This window comes from Gouania willdenowi, chromosome 8, assembly GCF_900634775.1.
Source record: "Gouania willdenowi chromosome 8, fGouWil2.1, whole genome shotgun sequence".
Lineage (NCBI taxonomy): Eukaryota > Metazoa > Chordata > Actinopteri > Blenniiformes > Gobiesocidae > Gouania > Gouania willdenowi.
The window spans coordinates 16204534-16231279 of record NC_041051.1 but is presented as its reverse complement, the minus strand read 5'-3'; the positions used below and the strand labels follow the sequence as shown (position 1 = coordinate 16231279).

General features: G+C 40.8%; 1 protein-coding gene across 5 annotated transcripts in view; it reads left to right on the top strand.

Moving 5' to 3' along the window:
- Positions 1-26746, top strand: part of bahcc1a (BAH domain and coiled-coil containing 1a) — a 93754-nt gene that overhangs the window by 31359 nt on the left and 35649 nt on the right. For 3 of the 5 annotated variants that reach the window (XM_028454376.1, XM_028454374.1, XM_028454373.1), the window contains 5 exons: positions 12843-13025; positions 22243-22368; positions 22456-24888; positions 26262-26376; positions 26471-26670. In XM_028454376.1, the coding sequence (XP_028310177.1) occupies positions 12843-13025; positions 22243-22368; positions 22456-24888; positions 26262-26376; positions 26471-26670 (3057 nt within the window). The remainder of the gene's footprint in view (positions 1-12842; positions 13026-22242; positions 22369-22455; positions 24889-26261; positions 26377-26470; positions 26671-26746) is intronic. The other 2 variants (XM_028454377.1, XM_028454375.1) reach the window with 1 other exon arrangement.

Genomic DNA, 26746 nt, shown 5'->3' with positions numbered 1-26746 from the left:
ATAAACAAAACATCAACAAAAATACACAAAAAATGACTCTAAAAAACTACAAATAAACTTTCTTCTGTTGATTCTTTTATTAAAATGTTTTTATTTTGCCATTGAAAGAGGCCATTACGTCTCAAAATAACTTCACTAATCAATCGATCTATATTTTTATAGTACCAATTCATAACACGTATTATTGCAAGACACTTCACAGAAAGCATGGAAAAGACCTTACTGTTTGTGATCTAATTACTTCATGACTTTGATGCTTCAGACCCATATTACATACATCAATTTTGTCCTGTACTGTTAAATATTAGAATATCAAATTTAATTAAAAGACTGTTATGTGGGGTGGAATTGCTAGCTACAACGACCAACCCTCCTCCTTTATCCGGGCTTGGGACCGGCAAATTGACCCAAAAGAGACACTTAGGTTACTTAGGTTTTTGTTTTTGAGTTGATTTTTTATTTAAATTTAAAAAAAAAATTAGGTTTTTTGTTAGCATATATATAGTGAAAGCCTATTTTTATTTTAATTTTATTATTTTTAATTATTATTGTCACTCACCTTAGTTACAAATGTTGCTCACTGAGGACACCTGCTGATCAATATTTATGGGGTGTTTTTTCAAGGATATTAGACCCACTTTAGTCATTTTTAAAAGCCCTTTGTGCAGTCACTCCTGTAGATTCTACGCAGCTTTCAATTACCAAGTTACCATGACTACCTGTCAACATTGAGCTGTTTTGCAAAGCTCCCGGTGGACACTTTATCAACAATTTATTTATTAATATCAAAATAATTTATGAACGGTATTATTGCAGTCCAAACAAATCTGACGTCGCACACCTTTGAACCAAGCAGCAGCCATATTAAAAGTCTCAGGTCAGTCTGATACTGATCCGCAGAGATATTTGAGGAACACACAGACACACAGAGATTCCTTGCCTTTATAGAGAGATGTTGAGGTGAATGTTAATATTGCGGCCCTGATAACTCCCTCTGTGAATACCCATTGCCCATCCCTGCTCTAATGCAAACAAAAGTTGACAGAACATGCTCACAGTGCGTCACATCCACCCACATCACCACCTGTAATTTAGTTCATGCTTATCTATCTAGGTTTCGTCGGCTTTAGTGAAAAGGGTTTTAGACCACCCTGGTCCAGGTAGTCTTTGATGTGGCACCAGCATATGTAAGCAGAATGGGTGCAATTTCTGTTAAAGCACACTAACAAAAAACACTTTTACTGCCTCCTGTGTGGCTTCATTACCCCTCATCACTGGAGCGGTACAAAACTGAAAAGAAGAAAGAGAGAGAGTGAGGGAGAGGCTGCCACCCCCTGCGTCAGGCAGTGCCAGGCTGAAATATTGGAGCCGTATGGTCACCCCGAGGGAGGGGAAACCTGCCCAGTCTAACCACATCTCAATTACCCAATTAAGTTCAAAAGTTAACAGGGGACTAATTAGAGAGAATAGTGCAGAGTACTTGTTTTAATCTGACGTTTTTTCCCCCAATACCAGCTGTGTCTGTGTCTCTGACCTAGCTGGCCATGCTTTGAATGTATTGGCTGGAAAATGGCATGCAAGCTGCCATTAGTCACCATCCCTTACCACAGTTGGAACATTAAAAACAGAATTTAGACAGATCAGTCATCAGCTGTAAAACAAACGAAAGCCAGAACCTTCCATCTGATGTTTCCAGTAAAAATCACATTTTTTTATATTTGTGTCATAGAAATCTGTTAGACGATATTGAAGAGGAAAGGAGTGTTTTTTAGTCATATCCAGCACGCCAGTTTGTACGCCTCCTCATATTTTGGTCCTGCAGATGGGTTTTAATGGATGCCAAATAGGAGGTTTAGTACTTCACTTTAGGCGTATTAGAGTCATGTTAAGCACCATCATACTAAATCATTTGTCTTTAGGACTTGAGGGTACAACGTGTTCCTCTTGTTTTCAATATGCCTCAGTGTTAAGACACCTACTTTTAAAAGTAGATTTGATCCCTGCGTTAAGGGGTAAAAGAGTTGCTGCTACCACCAATCAAAGATATGTAGGGTACATGACTCATTGTAGTGGTGCTGCTGTGAGTCCTAAAGCTGAGTGTCGTTCGTTTCCGAGTAAGAATGACTGCTTGGGCCAAAGTCCATGAGTCTTCTCTCGTTCAGTTTGTTCAGATATTATGTTCAAATTATTTTGGTAGAAGTGTCTTTGAAGACTCTTACAATCTAAGTTCCTGAATGGTTTTGTCTTGGATGTCAGGATACAGACTAAGGCGGTGAAGGACTCCCCTGGTGTATGCGAGCCTCAGGAGGATTCCACCCCCTTTCCTTACGTCCTCCGCCTTCCTTCTTAAGCCCCTTCCCATTACACTCATCTCTTCCTCTGTGAGATCCACAATGCTGGGAAGAAATGTGTCATTAACAGGGGAGACGAAAATAATGTTTATGGGCTCAAGCAGCACTGAAATCATTTTCCATATCAGTGCAACAGCACAGGCCCTGTGGGGGAGTAAATCTGATTTTCTCCTTCCTTTGCCAATGGGAAACATCATGGGAAAGAAAAGAGATTGGATTGTTAAAAAGATGACCTGACGCAGATGTGGTTGGCAGATGTGTGTTTGTGTGTGCGTGTATGTGTGTGTTTTAACAGAGTAAGGCAGAAACAACCGAAGAAGAGAGAAGGAACGATGAGAGTAAACGCAAAATGCCAGTGGATGAGAGAATGAGATGGATGAGATTGCCGATGGCATTTACAATTTTCATACCTCATGAATATAAAGCAGAAATTCTACAAACGGTCCTGAATGCTTCACTGTCACAATGACAAAGGCAACAAGCATACCCTTTACGGTTTGGATGCATAAATAGTGTTGCTGGAGGACTCTTACTGTTCCTAACCCAGAACATCCTCAACAAGTTCAGTGGCTTTTTTGACAACCCTCAAAAGAAATACTTACATTTGTCTGCTTGAAACAAAGAAGTTACAGTACCCATTGGCTCGGTTTCTGGCATAGAGGAACATTCAAGAAAAATGCTGAATAAAAATTATTGGAAAGACAAAACTTGTTCATTAAGGTTATGATTGGCACATCAGCAATCAAACTCTGACAAAGACTCAATGACTGAAGTTTAACGGTAACAATGATTATGTGCTTTGACAGTTCTATTGTTTCTGTTGTGTCCTGAGAACAGGAAATGATTGTCTACATGTATGTGTGTGTGCGTGTATGGGATGGTGGCGAACAAAGAAAGGCTCATCTGTCTTGAGCTGGTGCCGCTTTGTTTCTCTCACCTTTTTACAGTTCTGACCTGGGGCTAGTGGACAGGGAGACTTTACTCTTTTCTGATGCATGTTGAGCTTAGTGTTCCCCCATTTGCAGCAAATACTTATATTGCTCTACCTTTTAGCCAGCGTTTGCCTTGACAGTCGTGCCTTACTACTTCTTAAAAGACACTCAGTCTGGCTTTCTTTTCCTCCAAAAAGCTGCTAACAAGTTGTGCATCTTTATTTATTGTGTCCATAAACCTTCCCGTCTGTAGGAACTATTTTAGACCTTGCTAACTCACCCTGTCAGCAGGACAGTTGCCCCCTGAGCTACTGTGGCACTAGAGTGATTGGACGGTAAGTGAAGGTCCTCTTTGACAGTAATAACTCACACTGAAAACAAAGGTGTATGAATGATAAAGTTTGGTCTACTGTGCCTTTGGGACATTGGCCAGTATTCTGCAGTCGTGTGGGAAAGCTAGCGTTCATTAAGTACTACTATTATAACAGAGCAACATATTAAAAGAAGGGAAGACACTGGCTGAAAAACCTTTCATTGCTAATCCTAAACAACATATTCTAATCCTTCTACTATCTCTTCAGCTTGGCATCTTGTTATGTATTAATAGTAGAAATTGTCTTAATACACCCAACTTTCCACATGCATGTTAATTTCAGCTGTAGCAGTAATGCTGCTTCTTCTTCACGGTTGGATTGTTGGATTGTTTTAATCTTCTCTAAAGACATCTCATGACATTACAATTCTAAAACTCACCGAGCATTACCTTTACACAAGCTGAAGGTTTTTGTTGTACATTTTCCTCCAACTATAGATGGTTTGTTTGGATACATAGATGAGTTTAAGTAAAAGTCCAGTTTGTCAACTTTTGATATTTGCCTTTGACACAATAGGAATAAACTCCTCCAAATTCCTTCATGAAAAAGTGTTTTTTAACGCTATACAGTAGTCCCTCGTTTGTCACGGGGGTTACGTTCTAAAAATAACCCTCAATAGGCGAAATCCGCGAAGTAGTCAGCTTTATTTTTACAATTATTATACATGTTTTAAGGTTGTAAAACCCCTCTCCACACAGTTTATACACTTTTCCCAGACAAACGTCGACATTGTGGGTTGCAAACATACAGCACTTCAAAGTGCGCAGAATCAAAACATGTCCCCATTCACTTCATACGCGCGTCTGAAGCCAAGAACCGCCTACCAGCGACACATCCAACTCTGTGAGTTTCACTGAATGCAGAAGTGAGGAGCTGCGCTCCTTTTTCTCCTCTAATAGAAATAAATCCCCAGTGAAAAAAGCCGGTGTGATTAGCGGCTAATGCTATCCTAGCTCAGTGCCGACTTTGAAAGATGAAAACTCCACGCCAAATTCTTCCTCATCTAGTCCCGGTTATAAAGGCCGTGTCATACAGCTCCAGGTGGTCACACACAGCTTCTACTCCATGGTTGAATGGGTGAACAGACCGGTGTCCGTGTTGATGCCCTGACGTCATCGTCAACAAATGACGTACGGATTGGACCGCACCGCCGAACAGGAAAGATTTAGCATCTGGGCATCCAGATGCTAAAAAGTCTATCCAATGACTTTGTATGTAATCTGGACATATGGGTATTTCTTGACGCATCCGGTGTGAACGCAGCAGCCAATCAGGACGCAGAACACAATGTGCGTTCATACACTGTAAAAAAAATGCATGCAAAATTGCACTGTAAAAAAAATCCGTGAAACAACAAGGTGAAGGTGAACTGCGTTATAACGAAGAACTACTGTATTGCAGAATTTTTACCAGTAAATACACACATACTGTGTATTTTGAAGTTATCTATCATTACCTCTTGAACACTTACGATTTAAGCAATAGAGGGGTTATTATTTTATAGTATTTATTTTGTTATTTGTTACAGGTTGTAAGTATTGCTCATGTTAAAGTGAGTGTTCTGTTTTTCATTTTAATTCTATAAAATTTAAATTCCCCATCTACGAAGTGTGTAGCAAATAAATATAAGTTTTAGGTATCTATCTCGCCCTGGATATTACTTGTATTAACTTGTATATTGTTTAAAAAAAGTGGTGAAATGTCAGTATGTGTCAGCTGAACTGCTCAACAAAATTTTCTTGAATATTATCGCTTCATTACCAAATGAGTTTCTGTCCGCAAAACAAACACACTGTCCGCTTCAGAGAATCGATTCCCACGCACACACGGACACACACACACTCCCTCCCCTGCTCTTTCACAATCTCTTATCAACCTTTACCGCCTGCCCCTCCCAGGATGTTCCCCTGTAATAAGAGTCTCTCTCACTTTCCTCCTCCATCCATCCTCCTGACTTATTGTCCTTCTCTCCTTCTTTTTCTCCCTCCTCTGCTCTGACCACATCCACACAAACTCACTCCATAGGCACGCAGTCTGGAGTGTCGGAGGCGTGCGCTACTGGCACTTTCCCCCACCTCTGCACTGGGCCCAGCTCCAGGACTGAAACGCCTGCTTGCTCACTCTCTCTCTTTCCCTTTTGCTCACTTTAGCGCACTTCAGATCAGACCCGCCTCCTACTCCTAATGCCCACTCTCTCATCCTGGCCATTCAGCCACCCACCATAGACAAAAAAAAAAAAAAAAAAAAGATTGTGCTACAGTTGTTTTTGAAATTAGGAGGAATTTGGCTACCAGTTGTGCTAATGTTTTCAAGATGACTTTTTTCCTGTTTAAAGGAGCCCAACCCCATTAGATTTGAGGAGCCATTTCAAATACTTTCTGTTTTATTGTACGGAAGTGAGAGCTTGGTTAGTCAGCGGCCCTCTGGGGCAGTCTGTCTTAGGTCGCTGCCATGTACAGGATGCTCAACATAACGCATTCACTCCGAGTTAGTGAGTTTTCTGAGAACTTTGTTGAACATGAGTAAGTAGAAAAATGGATGACTTTTTTCTTTAATCGTCTGAAATCTTGGATGTAACAGTTCCATGGGACACCATCAGTAGGAAGCTCTAATAAAAAACAACAACTGGATTCCCCCTGATCAACATGTTTGTACTCGGTAAGTTTTTATTCAAATGGATCGAATTCATGGTTTTTCTCTGAACTTTTGTGACAATGACCATGTCTACTCTCAGTTCCTCTGTAACAGGAGATCTTATAAACTCATTTTGTGCGTGAGCTTTTATTTCTTCATCTTCTTCTTACAACTTCTCTCACTGAGCTGTGGAGAGCAGGTTGATGCAGTCACACCTACAATATCTGTCACTCTACTCCTCTTGTCACCATCACTCCCAGCTCTCATTGTCTGTTTGGTGTCCTTGTCGAAGCGACATGTCCATCAGTCCCTTCAGGCTAAGGTTCTCAAATAAGACAAAGAGCTGAAGCCTTACTGAGCTCATTTCTCAAACGCAGACAGGAGAGCTATAGAACACGGGCTTGGAAGCATGTGATTTTTATTCCTCCATAGTTATAGCATAGATACAGTGTGTATGCATGTGTATTCATTAAAGTAGGTATGTGTTTGTGTGTGTGTGGGGGGGGGTTAATGTTTAAATCTGTTTGATGAAAATTTGGTTTAATTCTATTCCTTCAAAAGAACTTGCTGTGTAGTAAATGCTCATTGTCTACTAATACCCCACCCCCATAGCTATTAAGCCCACATGTAGATAAATCCCACGTATAATGCGTTTTCTTGCCTTTTCCTTTTTGAGAACTGAAATAGTGTTTAATTCTTCAGGTATTTTCTTTGAAAGGAGTGCACAAGAAGCAGATAAGCTGCAGCCGGTGAAATATGGTGACATCTTCTCGGCATCCAAATAACCAAAGGCCGATTAGTTAATTAAATAAATAATTGTGTGTCTAATTTCTGTTGTGGTTTCAGTTAATTCTGACCAATTGCATCGTCCCAATGCTGTTGTAATGGTTAGAATCAGCCTGCTTGCCTTAAGCGCTGTTTTCTGGTTCGTTCCCATGACAACTGAGCCTTCATTCTTCCTGCTCCGCCTCCCCGCCTGCTGCTCATTCCATGCCACCTCAGGGCCCTCTGACTAGCCCTACATTGCTGTGCTACCCATGCCTGTATGTGGATTATGTTTTGTACAAACTGGTCGTTTTCACCATAGACACCCCTGTAAGAGCTAAACGGTAATGCTAGGTCAGTGTTTTTTTCAAAAGGGGGTACGTGTATCCCTAGGGGTACGCGACGGCACTACAGAGGGTACTTGAGAGAGAGTGAGAGGAAAAATGTGGGATTTAAAAAATGATAATGGTAATAATAGTGATAGAAATGATCTCGATTAGAACATGAACTGAAAATACAAGGGTCAGCCTTGGTAGCACACCAGGGGGTAGATGACCGGAAATGATAAAAATATAGAAATAAATCTATTCAGGAGGCTCTAAATGCTGTTTCATTCCACTTATTTGCATAATTGTTTTCATTTAAAAGTTTATCACTCATTCATTCCTTCATTGTGCTCTATAGTTGTTTTTTCCTTAGTAATCTGAGCAAAATGTTGTAGCCGGACAAAGGGGGAGAAAGGGGGGGACTTGAGCCAAGAATGTTTAAGAGCCACTGCACTAGGTAATACCTCCACATCTGAGAGCTACAATATGTGTCTGTTCATGTTATGGCGCGTTTCTATTGGCGGTATTGGCTCTACACTCCACACTCCTCGCTTTTGGGACCCTAGAACGTGACTTAACTGGTCACATGACCTCTGCTCTCCAAGAAAACATGGCGGTACGTGTAAACAAAAGAGGTGACCTTTGTCATGAAAACCCAGCCAGTGATAACGCACTGATCAAGGTGCACATGACCAAGTTATTTTTTTTGTTTTTTTTTGTTTCATAGCCAATAAAAGTGCACCGCTTGCTTGTTTTAGGTAAACAAACAAACACACAAACAAAAACAACACCCACAATAAAAAAAAACTAACATTTACAAGATACGAGCATATCATTGACAGACTCCCTGGAACTGTGCCAACCCTTATTACGCTAATAAGTAAATAACTTGTTTTTGTCAAGCACTAATTTCATGCTTCTGTACTTCTCTCATTCTGTTATGCTTGGCTTGGCTGCCATAGTCAAACTTCCTTTAAAAACCATGCAGACCAACCCACTTTTATAACCTGCTTTTTTACCAACACCTCTGCTTCATTAAGGATTTAAATGGGTTCATTGAGGGCATTTTATTACCACAGTGTGAGTGCACCTCCTGTACCTGAAATCAACAGAAGTATAAAAAGTCTGGAGAAGGCTGCAGGAGAAACAGAGTGAGCTGTATATATATTTCTGCCAACAGTAGACGTACAAACTGAGGGAGGGTTCATTTAGTGTGACTGACAGGCAGTGGAGTCAGCAAACTGTGACAGAGCTGAGAGACACTCCATCATTGATAGTACATTTTAGATTGGACTAGTGGTCAGCCCCACTCCCAGTGGAGACGCTTTAGCAACAACAACAACAAAAAAAAAAAAAGGAACACTGAGATGCTAGACTGGACTGTGTATGTGAGCAACACCTGATAATGGGTCAACAAAAATACCTTCATTGCTAATATCAAGACATCCTTCTGTTCTAGGACATATTTCTCCTTTTTTATGTTTCAAGCTGAGGTTTTCTTCCCCTGTTTGCTACATGGCTCTCACTCTTTCTCCCGCTCTCTCTGAAGCTGTTAATAATGCAGGGGGATTAGCTGATTTATGTGAGCCGGAGGCACACAGGAAAGCTGGGGTTCCTGGGGGCGACAGGCGATAAGGGAGGCGCCGATGAGTGTGCAGTGTGGAGGGCGTTGACATACAGGAGCCCAAGGTGTCTGGAATCACGACAGTTGGACGTGTGCCCAGTGAGAATGCTGGCCGTAATCCACTCACCCAAGTGCCCGTGACCCCCCCACCTCCAACAGGGCAAAAAAGGTGCCAAGAGCGCTCCACAGGGACCTGGTAAAAGGAGGTGGAAGTGGAGATGAACAAAGTGTAACAAAACTTGTTCAACTGTACTTTAACTGTACTTATCACTGTGTTGCCTTTCTGTCTGAAACTCTAGCTTCACTGTATATACTGTATTTCAAAACTTTTCATATTAGTTTGATAATAATTTGTGATTGTGGATGTTTTCTTGTGGTGCTTTATTATGAAGATTTTACTTATATTACAATTTTTGGAATGATTTTAGGGCGTGTTGTATGTCCGTATTTATAAATAATACAGAAATAGGTATACCCGGAAATGGAATTCGAGAACATTTGAAAAGGAAACTCAAAGTTCCTTTTGGTAGTGTGGTTCAGTTATTGGTAATCCCAGGCTCCGATTGACATTTATTAGCATAGAGGCAAAGTTAGCTTTAAGATTAAAGGTAGAGCAGCAATAAAATAACATTTTATTTAAAGGTTATATATATATATATATATATATATATATATATAGATTTTTTTTTTTTTTTTTTTTTAATTGTCATATTGTCATATATGTTTACACATATATGACATTTGTTCTGTGCATTTGGCCCATTCCTGAGGAGTAGTGGTGGGTTAAGGGACTTACTCAACATCTTACAGTGATGGCACGGGTGAGATTCGAACTGGTGACCCTCCGATTACAAGCCCGCTTCTTTAACAGTGCAACTGTAATTGCAGAAAGTAGTCGACGAGTTTTAAGTTTTGTTTTGAATGGTGTAAGCTAGCTGATATTTTTTTTAGATCCTGTGATGGTGAGTTAGAGATTGATTTCCGTTTATCTAGAGCAGTGGTCCAGTTTTTGACAGGAGTCTTTGTGCAAAAAAAGTTTGTAAATGGGTATTTTTGTATAAATATAGTAGTTTTTAAGCCTTATCCTGATCCTGTTTTCTGGCCTTCAAGCCATGGCCTATAGGATAAGAGTGAGAACCAGACTCATGACTTGTCCCTGTTGTTAGCTTAAAGGATGTTTTTTTTCTTCTTTTTACCAACTAATTCAGAATTTCTTGCCATTGTTCTTCATGGGAAATGTATTCATATTTGGATTGATTAATGCTGGTGTGGGGAGCCAGCCAGCCACCAGGCAACACAAGTTTCATGTCCCTTGATGAAATAAACATAATAATAAAGTAATAATTAACTTGAACCCTTAAGTAGCCTACAGTAAAATAATTACCGCAGTAAAGTGATTTTACAGCATGTAGTGATTTTAATGCAAACAGGTCATTGATACAATAACATTTGGCTGACCCACCACCCCAATCAAGCTCCAGTATCCCTTAAGACATGTACAGGAAATCTAAAATAGCTACTTGTCAACCACTTACTAAATACAATCAGGTGATTAGAATCTGGTAGGTCGACCTTTATTAACATTAAAATGCTGTGAACATTCCTACTAGGGCTGGGCAATATGGACCAAAACTCATATCTCAATATATTTTCTCAAAATGGTGATATACGATATAAATCTTGATAATTTTATCAAATAAAGTCTGACCAGAAAGACAATTCTGGGTTAAATTTGCTGATGCAAAATGCCACACAGGGATTTTTATTAACAAACAGCTGCACAATATGTGCCACTTTTAGCGTTTTCTGTGAGTTCTGTCGTGTAGCTTGTTTTGAGGAAGGTCTATATATGGTTCTATATCGTCAAAATAGAAAACTCGATACATATTGACTCTCGATATATCTCCCAGCTCTAATTCCTAAATTATAAAACAGCCTAAATAAAAACATAAATTGGTAAATGAAGCACATGTGTTTATTTAATATACTTACAGTTTATATACAAGTCAACACATTGGATATTTACTGTTGATTTCACGTTGCTTGTCTTTAAGTTAGACATTTACATTTTATTTTTATTATGTATTTTCTTTTAATTTATCATGCTCACTCATATGGTTCTCTGGTATTCACTAATGACTTATTAGACACATTTGTTGCAGACTTTACATCCTTTAACACTTTTTGAAAGGAATGTATATTTGTGGCGTTTGTGATTAGCTGATTTTTTAATGCTGACTTCCGCTATGCTAGACGCTAAAATCTCAGTTACTAATCTTACAGAATGTGTAACTGTGTCCCATCCTGCTGCTCTTTAGAAAGGTAAACTCTCTGTCCTATTTTCCATAGTATTTACTCAAGTTTTTTGCTTTTTTTGGTCAGAACATCTCTATACATCCATCCATCTCTCTTCCTAGTCGTTTCTGGGTTTGTTGCCGCTGTCAGCACTAATCTCGCGAGAATTGCCACCCAGGCCATTTCTGGTGGAAGTTCTTGCGAGGCTACTGATGGCGTTCAGTTTAGAGAGGCAGAGGATTGCTTTTATTTATTTAACTTTCAATCATTATTATTACATTAAAAAATAATATGGGACAAAGGCAATAAAGAGGGGTAATTATGGGAGTTTCCGGGCCAAAACGGTATACTTGACAGGTATGTTTATTTGTCCTTTCTTTTCCTCTTTCTCATGGCCCGCCCCACCGGCCCACCGAGGAAATCCCTGGTGTCGCCATACGCCAGTCCGCCCTGTTGGAGGCTGATAACAAATCGCAAACTGTCACGCATGTTTTCACTGCTAGCTTAGTGCGCACACTCTAGGTTACACCAATTTCCTGCGCTTACCCTACCACCTCCATACATTTGCATGAGATTTTATGGGGGTGTGTCATTAGGGAAATAAATGTGCAAAGATCTGGGCACTCGGGCCCCTCACTCAAGTGCACAGGCGGGTACATAATGGGAATGATATTTTAGCAGTGGGTATTCACTGTGTTTTCTACAGCTTGCCCAGCAATGCATAATAGACAATCAGTTCCTAGTCACATGGGCGTTGCTACAAATGGTCAATTACTCATCATGGTCTTGTTAAACATACAGCTCAGCCAGCCAGGGACAGATTGCTCTGCTGGAGCACTCATTACAGTAAAAACAGAGCAAAGCAATGCATTGACTAGAGGGAATGAAAGAAATGAAGCAGATTTAGAAGAGCTGGTGTATTTCTGTTCATCAATTTGGTGTAAAAGTAGGGAAAAAAGTAAAAGTAAATCTACCATAAGGAAGCTGCAGAGAAAAAGACACCAAGTGAAACACCTAAATGGACTGAAAGAGAAAACAAGTGAATAAGGTTGTCGGAGTCGTGTTAGAAAAGGAGACTTAAAGGACAAAGAGACTGAGAGAAGGTAAAACAGAGCAAAGGAATAAATGAGATTGAGGGCATGAAAGTGAGAGATGGGAGAGCGTAAGATAATAGAGCGAGGGAGGAAAATTGAGAAAGGGACACTGGGGAGAAGGAGCCAAAGTGTGTGAGAGCAAGAAGGAGAGAGCCTGAGAAAGTGTGTACTCAGCTGTGAGATGAGACCTCTGTCTGCCCATGGGGAGAGGCGGAGTGAGGGGACAAGACGAAGGGAGAGAACTGCTGACAGCGAGGGGGAGGAGAGTCTCACACTTTCTCTCTCCTACACACACATACATGTCACTCATACCTCGGCTCCCTTGGGCACCAATCAATCTGCCTGTCGTATTCATTTCTTTTACAGAACCAATGTACAATCACTGTATACATTCTCCACTAATTCTAACCTTCTAATTTTCCTTGCCTTGTTCATTTGGTGATGTAGGCAGTGGATTGATGGGCAATTCCTCCGCCTCCTTCATGGGGACCTTTCTGGCCAGTAGTCTGGGTTCCCCCCCTTCCCACCCGTCTCATCCCTCCCGGCCGCCCTCTTCGCCCTCTTCACCTTCCTTCCGAGGTGGACCCCATTCTAGCGCCTCACAAATCTGGTTTCCCCATTCCCATGAAGGTACTTCCCATCACACAAACACACACCTACAGATTCATCCCTTCATCTGACCACATTGGCTGCTCGAGAACCTATTCTGAGGTTCTGTTGTTTAAGGGTTCTATTGAAGCATTCCTTGCAAACATCTAACTAGAGCCTAATCTTGAACTAAAATAAACCCAGGTCACACAGGATCAAAGATTCACCCAAGGAATCTTTAGTTATTACATTGATGTAGCCCTGGCCAGTATGACCAAAAATTACATGATTGTATTTTCCTATTATAATAAATTCACAGTATTTGACTCTTTTTTTAAGCATGACTGAGTTTTAACCACATTTTCAAATGAGAGACTACGTTATTAGATCTGTCATACTGAGATGGAGAATAATCACTGCAGGAGTGAATATTGGAGAAATATTAAACACCAAAGGCCATAAAAAGACTTTAAACTGCCCATTGAAAAGAGAACAAATCAAAGTTTTCATCTGCAAAAGTTTCCAATAATACCGGAAAATGTCGCTAAATCTATCGCCAGTCGCTTTTTATGTTAAAGAGTCACTGGAGAAGTCTAAAAACTAGGGATGTTGATTAATTTCCTATCCTACTAGTCAAAGGGTAGGCAACCTATGGCTCCGGAACCACTTGTTGCTCACTTCCAGAAGATTGTACATGAATTGTGGGCATCAGTGAGATGCTATTACTATGTGGCTGACTCTCGCAACTTGTGGGATACTTCACACTAGTTGTGCTCTGACATGATTGCTTATTGAAATTGAAAAACTGTTCCCTCTCAATCGATATATACCACCCAGCACTATATTAGGTGAGTGGGAATAGCAGTATAACCATATAGCAGCCAGTAGAACTAGGGATGTCCCGACACAATGTTTTCACTTCTGATACGATACCAATATTGTTCCGAAACAACATCAGTGCGAATCATACATACGTTTGTTACTTATTTTCTAGTGTAGAATGTTAGAAAATACTTTATCAAGTGTTATTACTCAGAGAACAATAGTCAGAAACACTAGGTTTGAGAAAAACTGAAAACTTTATTAGAAGAAGCTGGAATGGACTGCTTGTATCGCAGTTCTGGTGTAAGAGATTTTAGATGCAAGCCAATATAATTTTATACTCTTTTTTTTTTTTTTTTAACTTAAATTAGGCCAATATCAATAATTAATAACAGATCGGGACACCCCTAAGTATAATGTTGCAATGATCACAGAGTGAGGTGTCTCCTTCACAGCTTAATGAAAGGATTTTCAAATTAAATGCTACATCTTAAAACTCAGAACAATCAAAGTGCATGTCTGGCAGAAATAAAGTCAGACCCATAGTTGACCTCCTTACATTGTCTAAAACTAGGATGTCATGGTGGGAGGGACTAGGATGAGTATTCTGGTTGGCTAATTTGGGAATTCACAAGACCAGGTGAAAGATGAGCTGTAGAACCCTCAACTCACTAATTTATTAATATGAGGTCTGCCCTCCCAGGACCTCGCCTCTGTCTCTCTGAGAATTACTTGTTCATAATAACTAATTACAATTTGTGATAAATACCCAGTGTGATTTGATAACCCACATACTTGAAGTAAATGAAATGAACTCCTGGTATTTCAACCCTCTTTCATTTGTTTGAGTTTTTCTCAAACGGGCCCAGCAGTCCATAAATCATTGGACTCCATTTTGAAATGTTGTTACCGAAGAGTGACGGCCACAGTTGTGACATGTGCTGGAATTAATCACCTCCCAGAAGCTTTAAGTATTACACTTATCATTATTTGTCCTGATTCGTTTTTGAGACAGTGATGTATGTATCTATGGTGGTAAGGGGCAGATTTAAATACACTTTCCAAACTAAACATAAAGAAAACAATATTAAATCTAACTGACAAAATAAAACCAACATCAATTCAGAGACATTTTACCTTCAGTTGGAATTTATTTAACCTCAGAATTTAAAGTCTGTGTAAAGCAAATTCAGCCATTTTCTTCTAAACACATTAAATAGGTCATAAATGTATTCCTTAAAACATGTAAAAAGCCATTCAACCATTTATAATGTAATTGTGGAGCTAGGCTTCACAAACTGTGTTTCAAATTTCTGTGTTCAGGATTTAATGGGCGGGTGAGAAATTATAGCCACGTTACGTAACGGGGCCCTCATTAGCATAAACCCAACCCTGCTGCTGAAGCACACCAAACTTCCGCGGCCTCCAGTTGGCGCAATTCGGCCCCTAGCCGAACACAAACCACATATTCGGACTCAGGGGAATAAAACACGTCCGCTGGTGCCAAATTTTTCATGAAATGAGCACTTTTTTTGCACCGCGATTGTGTGTTTTGCCTCGGGCGCGGTTCTGACTCTACCTTGGAGAGATGCACATATTCGGACTCAGGCGGAGCAGACCTTAACGCTGACACCTCGTTTGGCCCGATCCAAGCACTTTGGAAAATCAATGGGAGAAGCACTATCAACGCAAGAGCCACTTTCACACTGCTCTCTCCCATAGACAGACACGGAGGCGCCGCCCTTCTTGCGCATGGGCGTGGGCGTGTCAGAGCAGAGAGAAGTGCTTGTTTTTCCATGATTTTTGAGACTTAATTTTTTATTTCTTAGTGATTTTTTTCATCTTTCAAATTTGACTCAGTGGTCAATGACACATGTTTCTGTGGTGTGACAAACTCAAAACACAAGCTTATTTCTGCTTTACACATACTTTAAAAAGTGAAAATAAAATTATATTAGGAACAAAAATTATTATGCCAAGCCTAATACAAGTAATGGAGGTGATTATGACTAGGACTATTATTCAGTTGGCAATGGAGGCCATTATCTCTATTGCAGTTTAATTGCATATAATGCACTAAAAGCATGATTGAATCCAGACTGTTCATCAACCACATTCAGCTGTTCCCTTCTCAAGATAATTGTACATTGTCTTTTTCCTGTTTTGCATAAAAAGCGAATCATCAAAATGAGCGGCACAATTACCCAGACTCTTGCCTCGTCTCTCCGGGTGTCAGCGGAACCCCACCAGCAGCAAAGGAGGCACTGACTTCTGCCGCTCTATGCTTTTGTAACATTTAAGTGGCTTCTTTCAGGCAATTCCTCTGACATACATTTAAATGCAAGTGCCAATTTGATTCCAAATCAGTAAAAAGTTACACATATTGTAACTGGTTATTTGTTTACTTCCAGGATGTGCAAAACAAATAATTCAAATAAGTCAAATAACCTACCTCTTCTTTCTTAACGTCACACATGTGTCATAATCATACAATGTTTTAAATATACATTCTTAGGAATTTAATACAATGTAAAACACATCTATTGCAAGGAATATAAAGCCTTCATCAAACACAGCTTTAGGTTTTGTTAGACAATTAATTGTAAAAAATAAATCTCGTGATTATCTAAGAATATACGTATCTCTAAACTGAGTCACATCCTTACGGTGTGTTGTTTTTACAGGTAACACTGTGCAGGTGATTTGTTGCTTCTTGATGTGTTGTGGTAATTGGGAGTGTCTAAATTTAACACAGAAGTGAAAGTGTTTGCTTATTAATATCTGTTTGTCTGGGTATTGGTTGATAATAATAGTGATCAAATATAGTTAATAAAGGGTGGGGGAAAATTTAGATTCACGATATATCAATAGTGACGATATTAAAAATCTGCATTTCTTATTTATGCTTATGTGGTCATAGGTTAACATTACAGTAGTTTATTGCACTTTCATGTGTAGGTTAAATAAATATTAGATCGACTGACTGATTTGTGATGTACATTGTTTTTCAAGCTACAACTCATTCCTAAAAATGTTTGATTTATCTTTAGTTTTGCAAAAAGAAAACAAGGAAATTAAAACTGCAGTAATCATTACTATTGAATTACAATATATCATAATGCCAATATTATCAAATCTGTGATAAAATGTAATTGGGACAAAAGCATATCCTTCTATCCCTAATAATTATACAAATAAAATATTGCTTTTACAATATGTATAGTGTGTATGTACGATACAAAAAATAATAATAACTGCATTTATTATGAGTTTGGTATGACATAATCTTTAATGTTTGTCCTTACAAAATTGGACAAAAATAAATACACACAAATGCAAAGCATAGAGAAGAAAATACAGTAATGAATATGATTAGGTGGAATGTAGATCTTACAAAATTGTGAAAAAAACAAAAAACAAAAACTGGGACCAGTAGTGGTGGTTTGGAGTTTGGACTTCTCTGATGACATGCATACGCATCACTTTTTTAATACCATGGATTGTGCCGGGAGTCATCAGAGATTGACTTTGGTATTAAATGACAATGATCAGAATGAACAGGTTGAGAAATGTTGTAATTTGTGATTTTCTCTCTGTTCATTGATGTAGTGTAACATTGTTAGATAGCAACATAAAGCCAAGGGCATCAGCAATAAGACATAGGCTAAACCAAACAAGATCCAGCTGCAGTTTAGAGGCTGACTTACTGAATATAAATATGTTATAACACCTGGTCAAATGAATTAGGCACTGTGAGCATTTGATTTCATTTTTTTTCTTTTTCCCTAATGTTTGGAGCTGTTTGCATAAAACCAGCTGAACTCAGATGAAAAATGTTCCTAGCGTGGGCTGAAGGCCAGCTGGCTGCAGTCCAAATGACTTCTTACGATATTCTACAAACAATCGCTGCCTCATATCTCCGTCCACACACATAGACACACATCCATTGCCTGCACACACCTGTCTAATCCACTTCTGTTTGATACGCCTTTCCAAGCCTATCTTCAGTTGTCCATCTTTCCCTCTGCGAGCAGGCGCTAGCTTCTCCTTTTGTAGGATTTAAGCCCCCCCCCCCACCTCACTTCCACGCTCCTGCTTCTTTCATTCTCCTTCTCTCTTGTGCCAGGCTGCATCCCATCCTTTCAATTAGTCAAACCTGAAGAGATCCACCACCACACTGCCCCTCCTCCGCCAAACAACCCTCGTCTCTTTTCCTTCCCTCCTCCTCTTCTATGTCTTGATGGTTCTGTCACTTTTTCTCAATTAGCTGACCTGACAGGCAGCTCAGGCTACTCCTCCTCTTTTCTTGGTCTTCCTGTGCCATGCGCTCTCCCTCTGGCTCCTTCTCTGTCTTTCTATCTTCATCTATAAAATATAACAGGCTTTACCCTGAAGATGATATCGAATTCCCATTTGTGTTACCTTAAAAAAAAAAAGCCCTATCAGTAGCTATATTAACATGTCTACCGAACAGTTGGAACAGTGTTACACCTGAGCTCAATTATCTTACAGAAAGTGATCATGAATGGTAAATAGTCTTGACATTGACTCATTCACACACTTGTTCAGTAGAGCCCTGGAATTTGTGATTAGGCGTGGCATAAAACTCCTGAACGACGATGTTTTGGCTTTTTGTAATTTTAGCGTGACTTAACTCTAAACAGCTTCTGTTTGCAAACTTTTACGGGACATACACGTTCCTGGTGATTGAGCCTCTGCTTCACTGCTTCACTTTTAGTTGATGTTTCATCTGTGAAAGATTTCACTTATTTATTTTGTATTTTATGAAGGACATTGTTTTAATTTTCCTTGTGATTTTTGTTAATTTTCTTGTGAATTTTGTTAATTTTCTTGTGAATTTTCTTGGGGCCCCCAAGAACAATAGTCTTCACCAGAGTCAAGACATTCTAGCTTCAGTAAGTTATATTGCAGAAATGCACAGAAAAAAACACGAATCAGTGCATAGTGAATCCATGCCATAATGTAGATGTTCATGAACAGGGCACTTTTGGTAAATTTCAACCTCTATGAAAAGATCATATGTAATACTAGAGGTTTTGTTGGCTGATTTTCTTCAAAAGTTCTTCTAGAACAGCCAGGGGTTAATTAAAACTGGCATTTTCTCAGACGTACACGCCGCCATGTTGCACATTAGAGTCGTAGGAGGAGTTCTAACACAATCTGTGATGCAACTACGTGACCTATCAATAGCCACCGTCAGCCACTGAAGCTGATGGTTGACATGGACATCACAGAAGCAACCGGAACCACCTTGTCGTCGGGTCATGGATTGTGTCACCACTGTTTCTATGACTCCGACATGCAACATGGTGGCTAGCATGTCTGACGAAGGGACTTTTTTTTAAAGAAAACAACCCAACAAAACATCTAGTATTATACACGATCTTTTGATAGAGCTTGTAATTGAAATTCCAAACAGGTACCCTTTAAATTTTGGCCTCTTTGCTTTTTCTTTTGCGAACCCTCTTCAATTTATGGAATATTAAATGTTTGTTTGATCCATGCTTTCCTGACTCAGTTTAGAGTTGTTTTGGTATTTTGACTTTGCTGTGCCTTTGTGTCTTTCCATAACCGCAAAATCTTCTTATTCTTTGATATATAATTGATCAGTATTCACTGCAATGTGCTCCAAGGCCAAAGCTACCACAGTTTGATAAAATGGATAAGGGACAGTATTGCGCTTTGTGAGAAAAGAAGTTCTGTCATCTGTCTTCATTGAAGTAGGCAGCAGGCTTGATTTGGGTTCTGCCTCTCGGTAATGCTCTATATGTGTCCCCTTCTTTGTCCTCACTTTCCGACTTCATCTCTCAACCCAACACACTCTAAGAAAATACCTACACAACTTCTGGAAATCCTTCTCAGGGTGGCTGCTCTGTCTGTTCTTGGTCTCATTCCTATGCTAGCCGTTGTAAAGAAGCCATGCACTGTGAACCCCCCTCTGTCATTCACCTTCTGATGTGGTAGAGCAAAGCCGCTGTGCAGTCAGCAGACTGCACTAAGACCCTGATCTCATTGCCTGCAGCAGTAGCAGCAGCAGCAGAAGTAGCAGCTTCACTTGTCCTGCCCAGATTAATGGCTGAATGGGCTCTGCCGTGCCCAGCAGTCTCCCTCTTGCCGCCCCAATGGAGAGCATGCTGAAACTGAGCGGGCTGGCATTATCGGGCACAGCCAGACCACACTGTGAAAAGGGATTACGCTGTCAATTGTCACGCTCACTAACAACAAGCTTGCAGCAGGAAAAAAAAAAAAGGCCTTCTCTCAGCTCGGATAAGGACAAACAAACAGCTCTCTGCTTTTCTTCTTTCCAAATTTCAAGATGTCTTGCTTAAACGAAAAGTCTTCCCATTCCTTCACTAGTCCATAAATTGGCAATAAAATGTGTACTTAATAATCATCATAGTTTTGAAGGTGAAATTGTAAAATAGTCCAAAAAATTTAAAATGTTGACAAAAAAGAAAACCAAAACTGTATAACAGTATGTAATTATCACCCCATTGCCCTAGAACAGTCCCTTCTGTGTTATTGGAGATACGTTTGTACATTTCATTAATTAGTTCTGGAGGAAGCCGAGGCCTTGCTGAGACGGGGTCATTAAGCCTACCACAACACTCCTCCCCTTGCCATAGCAGGCTCTCTGTATCGCCAATACACACACACACACACACTCACACACACACACACACACACACACGCACACACACTTCCAGGAGGCGCAGGTCACATGCTTGCCAACAGCAATACATCTGAGTTTCATTGAGCTTTTACAGAGCCAGGTTTTCCACTCCTTTTCCCTTAACTCCATTCAGAGCAGGGCAGGTGCACTCGAAAGGAAAAACAACTTAACCCACCTGGATTCAGTAGAGCGAAACACTCACATGTTGTTATGGTTTTCAAGCAGAGGACCTTTATGTCAGTTTTGCAGTCTGTAATACCGGAAAACTAGCAAGACCTCCTATAAGCTCCACCCCCTTCCGTATGTTCCCGTTGGGGCTTTGTCCAAAGCCACGCCTCCACAAGCTTGAATGTGCATCTGATATAAAAATAACAAATTCCTAAAAGCCAAACAAACAGTAACCTGTCCGACAAAAAGACAGCAACCTCAGCATCAATTTTCTGGCCCTTTCGATTCTCAAGGCATCTGATTGGCTCTTTCCATTCGGACCGAATGGCAGGGATTGATCAGAGCTTTTACAGGACTGCAGCTGCTACAGGGATTCCTTTTCTGAATATATAATGTATTGGCTACTCTCAGGATGGAAGAACATTTCACCTGAAAGAACAAAAAGAGTTTTTTAACAGGATTGATGACTTTACCTTTACATTAAAAAGGCAACGCATAATTTACAAGGACACCTCGGGCCCCATTTTGGATGCGTAAACTGCAGCACAGAGCAAGATAAAGGCGGTTGGGTACAGTCAAAGAAGAGATTGGTTAGATTGGTCTATTGCACTATAACTCTCAAATACAGAAAAGAGATTTTTTTTTTTTAAATATAGGAACAACAGAAAAGCAGAGTTCAAAAAAGCAGAAAAACATGACCAGATCCAGTGATTCATTCGTGACCTTGGCTTTAAACTAAGCCCTTGATGTCTTTATCTTTTTTTAAAAAAAAAAAAATATATATATATATACAGTATATTTTCCATTTTATTCTGTGGCCCAGACTGATCTTGGAGAACATTTTCTGTTGCTTATTTATTTTTGTCATCCCCAATTTTTTAAATACTTCACATAAGACTCCACATTTGTGGCTTTGCTCTTACTTAGGAATTTCATCATGCTGCCCTATTTTTGTGTTTTGCATTACTTTGACACTGAATTAAACTGCAGTTCTGTATTTAGACAGAATAATAGTTTTTATAGTAGACAAATTATATTCACATTGACACATTTAGATGCTTAAATGATCAAACTAAGAGATGTGACTTGTCATCACTGCGTGTTTCATTATTTTAATTTATAATCTGCTTTGATCTCACTGCATCTTCTTTCAATCCTCTTCAAACTCTGCAGCGTTTTGTGCCATGTAATGTAAAAAACACAGGTGTACTGGCTTATAAACCAAATGTCCTTGTGACCTTTTACCTCATATTTAATTCAGTAAAGGGTAGCAGCATTGCTTTTGTTCATTCAGGGGAAAGATGATCTCATTTCTGAGAGGTTGATCTGAGAGAGAAAGAGCCATATATTTGAGAGACAAATTTAATATAATGCAGAAAACCCTAAGCTTATCTTTTATTGTTTGCATTATAAAGACGTGCGGGAAAGACAAACATGAGAGAAAGAGCCGATGCTTATTTGCGTATGAACACCACCAGCTGCACTGGCCTGAAGGATTACACTGGATCACTCCATCTTATGGGCCTTTGTCCTGTCTTATCATGTTCCTTATTCCCACTCTCTGTTTTCTATCAGCAGGTCCGGGGTACCCTCGCTTCTCAGGAAGTCTGGCCCACACTTTCCTTCCCATGAGCCACTTGGATCATCATGCCAACAGTGGCGTTCTCTATGGACAGCATCGTTTCTACGACACACAAAAAGGTGACATGTTGGGAAAAAATGATGCTGAATGTTGTTGATTCAAAGCTTTTTTTGACGGCTGTATGGTTGTTGTTTTTATTCTTGTAGAGAACTTCTATCTACGGGGTCTCCCATCCCAGCCCCCTCTTATTTCAACCAATCATAGTCTGCCCCCAATGTCCAGGGCAGGTTCAGGACATGCTCATGGGTCTTGTACTAGAGATAGGGACCCTGGTGTTGGAACCACTATACACAAGGGTCTTAAGGGAGCAACGGTGGAGAGAGGACTAATTCCTGTCAAAGACAAGGAAAGATCCAGTAGCAAACAGGAGGCAAAAGAGAGACAACAGCAACAGCAACAACAACAACAACAACAACAACAACAACAACAACAACAACAACAACAACAACAACAACAACAACAACAACAACAACAACAGCAACAGCAACAACAACAACAGCAGCAACAACAGCATCACCACAGCCACCAGGTTCACCATCCCGCGCACCACCACCATCCCCACACTCATCAGCAACACACACACTATCCACAGCCCCCGCTACCCCTGGACGAGGTCAATAGTCCGGCTCTGGAGAGGCACAAAGCATCTCTTTCCATGGAGTACGGCAAAGAACATCAGCAGAACATGGGCAAGCCTTTCAGTGCCTGTTTGCACAATGGAAAGATGCAAAATGAAGATGCAGTAGCCGGGGCAGCAGCAAAGGTGTCCATGTCCAGCTGCGGTGGGGAAAACACTCCCCTTCAAGCAATGGGAGGAGGAGGGAGCAACCAGGGCATACACATAGGTTCTGGTGGTGGCCGATGCACAAAGGAAGGTGTGAGTAGGGAGATGAGAATCAGTGAACAGCCGTCTGACTGCTTGGAAAGGGGTCAGGCACCTCTTCACCACTCTCTGCCTTATTCTGTGCCCCCACCCTTACACATGGGGTCTGTCGCCGGAGGAGTGCACCATCATCCACATCCACCTACACACCCCCACACACACCCTCATCCTGGAGGCTTCCACTGCCTTCAGCTACACCCCAGCCATCCACACCATCCACATCATTCCCATCATACACACCACCATCCAGACTTTTTCTGTCCACCGGCATCGGCTCCATTAGCCAACCCTGTCTTGCATGAGAGGGGATCAGTCAGCACAGGACGAGACCCTAAAGTCACAGGGCCAACATTTGTGCCATCCGTGGCAGATCTGGGAGATAAATCAGGTGGTCCATTCCAAATTAACTCTGACTGCCAGGCTGTAAGGAGTGGAGGCAGCAGTACTAAAGACAAAACAATGGAGAAGGGTGGTGGGCACCATAGTAGCTGGCATAGAAAACAGCAGCAACAACAACAGCAACAACAACAACAGCAACAGCAACAACAACAGCACCCGACATACAGAAAGGCAGACAAGACTCCAGATTGGATGCAGTCCCACCACCAACATCTTCAGCCTTCACAACATCCTCCACCTCCCCAAGAGCTGCCTCAACATTCTCAGCATCAGCAGCACCAGGCGCCACGTTCACAAAGTGTTGAGTGTATCAACAGTAGTGTAGACATGGAGTTGTTCAGGCACTCAATACCCCAAGGACCCAAGGCGGGACACTCCGTCGATCATTCTGTGAACACTTCACCTTACAGAGACTGTTCCCACACTGGACTCACCCCTAATTCATCCCCACTTGGGAATAAGAACATGGGACCACATAATGGGACAGGGACACCTCATGCTCCTGGAAATAACTGTTCTCTACAGAGAGATGGACAAAAGATAGCCAGGATTCGCCACCAACAGCATGGCCGAACTGTTTCAGACACTCCATCTCCAGCTGAGCTAAACCAGGCAAACAACCAGGAGCTGAAAAGAAAACTGGACATGTCTCCCTTTGGTTACAGTAACAACAGCGGGCAGCACCACCAGCAGCAGCCCCCAGTGCCCACATGGGCGATGAGACCAACCCATCACATGTCGCAACCTGAGGAGGACCAGAGGAAGTCGTACATGGAGTTAGGGACCCCAGGTGGGCAACACACCCACCACCAGTCGCAGCAACAGCAGCAACCAGGAATGAGCCGGCCTCCTCCACAGTCAGCCACTGCACCCCCCCTCAATCAGCAACAGCAGCAGCCCCAGCAGTTAGCTGATTCACAGGGTCCAACTCAGGGTGAGAGCAGTGCCATGAAAAACCTACTCAAGTACAGTAACCAGCAACAACCTCTGCTCCTGTCACAGAAGAGCCCGTTTGGAGGGTTAGGAAGCCTAAAATCGGGTCCTCCTGGTGGTAGCTGTGCACTGCAAGGCAACAAACAGACACTACCTTCCAGGAAGGGCCCAGTTAATGACAGCGAGCGGACTGATTACAGTGGGCGCTCCAGGGAAATGGGAGAGGCAGGTCATGGGGAAGGAGAGGTGCGGCAGCCACCAGTGGGAATTGCAGTGGCAGTGGCTCGTCAAAGAGAACCACCTTGTCGTTCAACAGATGGTCATCCCAACAGCCGGCAGAGCCGAGTCCATCCCTCATTGAAAGGTAAACCACCTTTTTTACATCCCTGTGGGGTGCAAACAAACAAGATTTTATTTTATTTCATTTTTTCATTTTTAAATCAGATAAATCCATAGTGTAGGCCTCATAGATCAATAAATTGAAGATCATTTGCTCGGAAAAAAAGATGTAAAAGTTTGAAACTGCCGCTCATTTTGATCTTTACTGGAAACACATACTGTAGTGACAATGTCATAACATTTTCACACATTGCATTGTGGGATGTGGAGTCCCGTAGACGGATGCATAGAAGTGTCTTTACTTCTTTCTTACCATGATTTATTGTGTTTGCCCTCAACAACGCTACCAAATTGGCTTTCCAAAACATTTCTGGAGTTTTTATGGACCAAAGGTTGCGGCAAAGATGTTATTGTGGGGCTAACACGGAAAGGTCTGAATCCGGCCGGAATTTTATGTATCACGCAATGAGGTGATGTCGCATGGAATACCAAGAAAAAACTAAAATGAATGGCAAAGAAACACAGGAAATCATAGTAGGAATGAAGTCAATACACTATGCATCCATCTCCAGGACTCCACAGTCCACATCCCACAATGCAATGCATGAAATGTTTCCGATAATGTTAATAAGAGAATGTTTACAGTGGAGATGAAAAGCAAAAGATCTTGGATTTCTTGATTTACGAGGCATGTACTATGTCTGTATCTGATTAAAAAAAAAGAAAAAGAAAAATTGTCCATAGCAGCTAAAAAAGCAGGAAAGAGTCAAGACTCAAAATAACTAAAAATTTTACACACCTGACTTATGTTTCTTATACTGTGCAATCCACAGCTAAATATTAATATTCAGCCGTTCAGTTTTCAGACAACCATAAAATACTATCTAAAGTCATTTTTTAGAAATATTTTAACATAACTCCATGCTTTAATGTGGCTTTTGTAAAACTACATTTGGTATGGATGTACATTTGTATAAAAAAGACTTTATCTTCATCTCCATCTACTTTCCTGATGGTCACCACAATGGCAGTCTAATGTCTTTCTGAAAACAACTGAGGCATTATTTGCTATGGTTTTAAGAAAGTAACGATGAAAAACATTACAGCTTTCTGCTTGACAATACACCATCAATGCAAGATGACACAATTGGTTCCCCAGGAATATAATGTGGTGCTTTACACTAGACCACTGCCTCCAAACTAAAAACGCTCTGTCATTGCTTATATTTATAGTACAGGATTGCCAATTGTCATGTGAGATAGAACAATCCTTTCCTAATTTCTGAGATAAAACTTTCTAAGATAAAATGTATCATTCCATGGCGGAGAGTTTGGAGAAATACATTGGAGTGTGTCCACTAGTCCAGTCTAATGGTTGAATTATTGTTTATCTCACAGGACCAGTCCGTTCTTTGTATCCCTCAGATCCCACCGCAGAGGATGAAAGGAAGAGAATGAACGAGGAGCAAATCAGCCTCACTTGCTTGGACAGGGAAAGAGATCCATTTCTTAGGTACGCTAATACACTTCTTTTTTTGCTAAGATTCTGAATGAAGAGGTTTCCTACACCTGGGTCCTCATTTGTGTTTCTAAATCTGAAACTATAGGGACAACAAGGAGAGGGTAGACTTTGCAAGGATTCACCCATCCAACAGCTGTCATGGAAACCTCACCTCACATCTCATGGTCCCAGGGGGGACGTCCCTCCAGTCTGGTCAGTTGGGAGATCCTGGTGCACATTCTGCTCACCACCACTGGATGCCTAGGACAGGAAGCCCATTGCTCTGGATGACAGGACACTCCTATGGTAGGAGGAATTTGTACCTCTTTAAAAGTCTATAGATCGACTAAGTTGTTTTTAATGTAACTAAGTATAGTTGGCG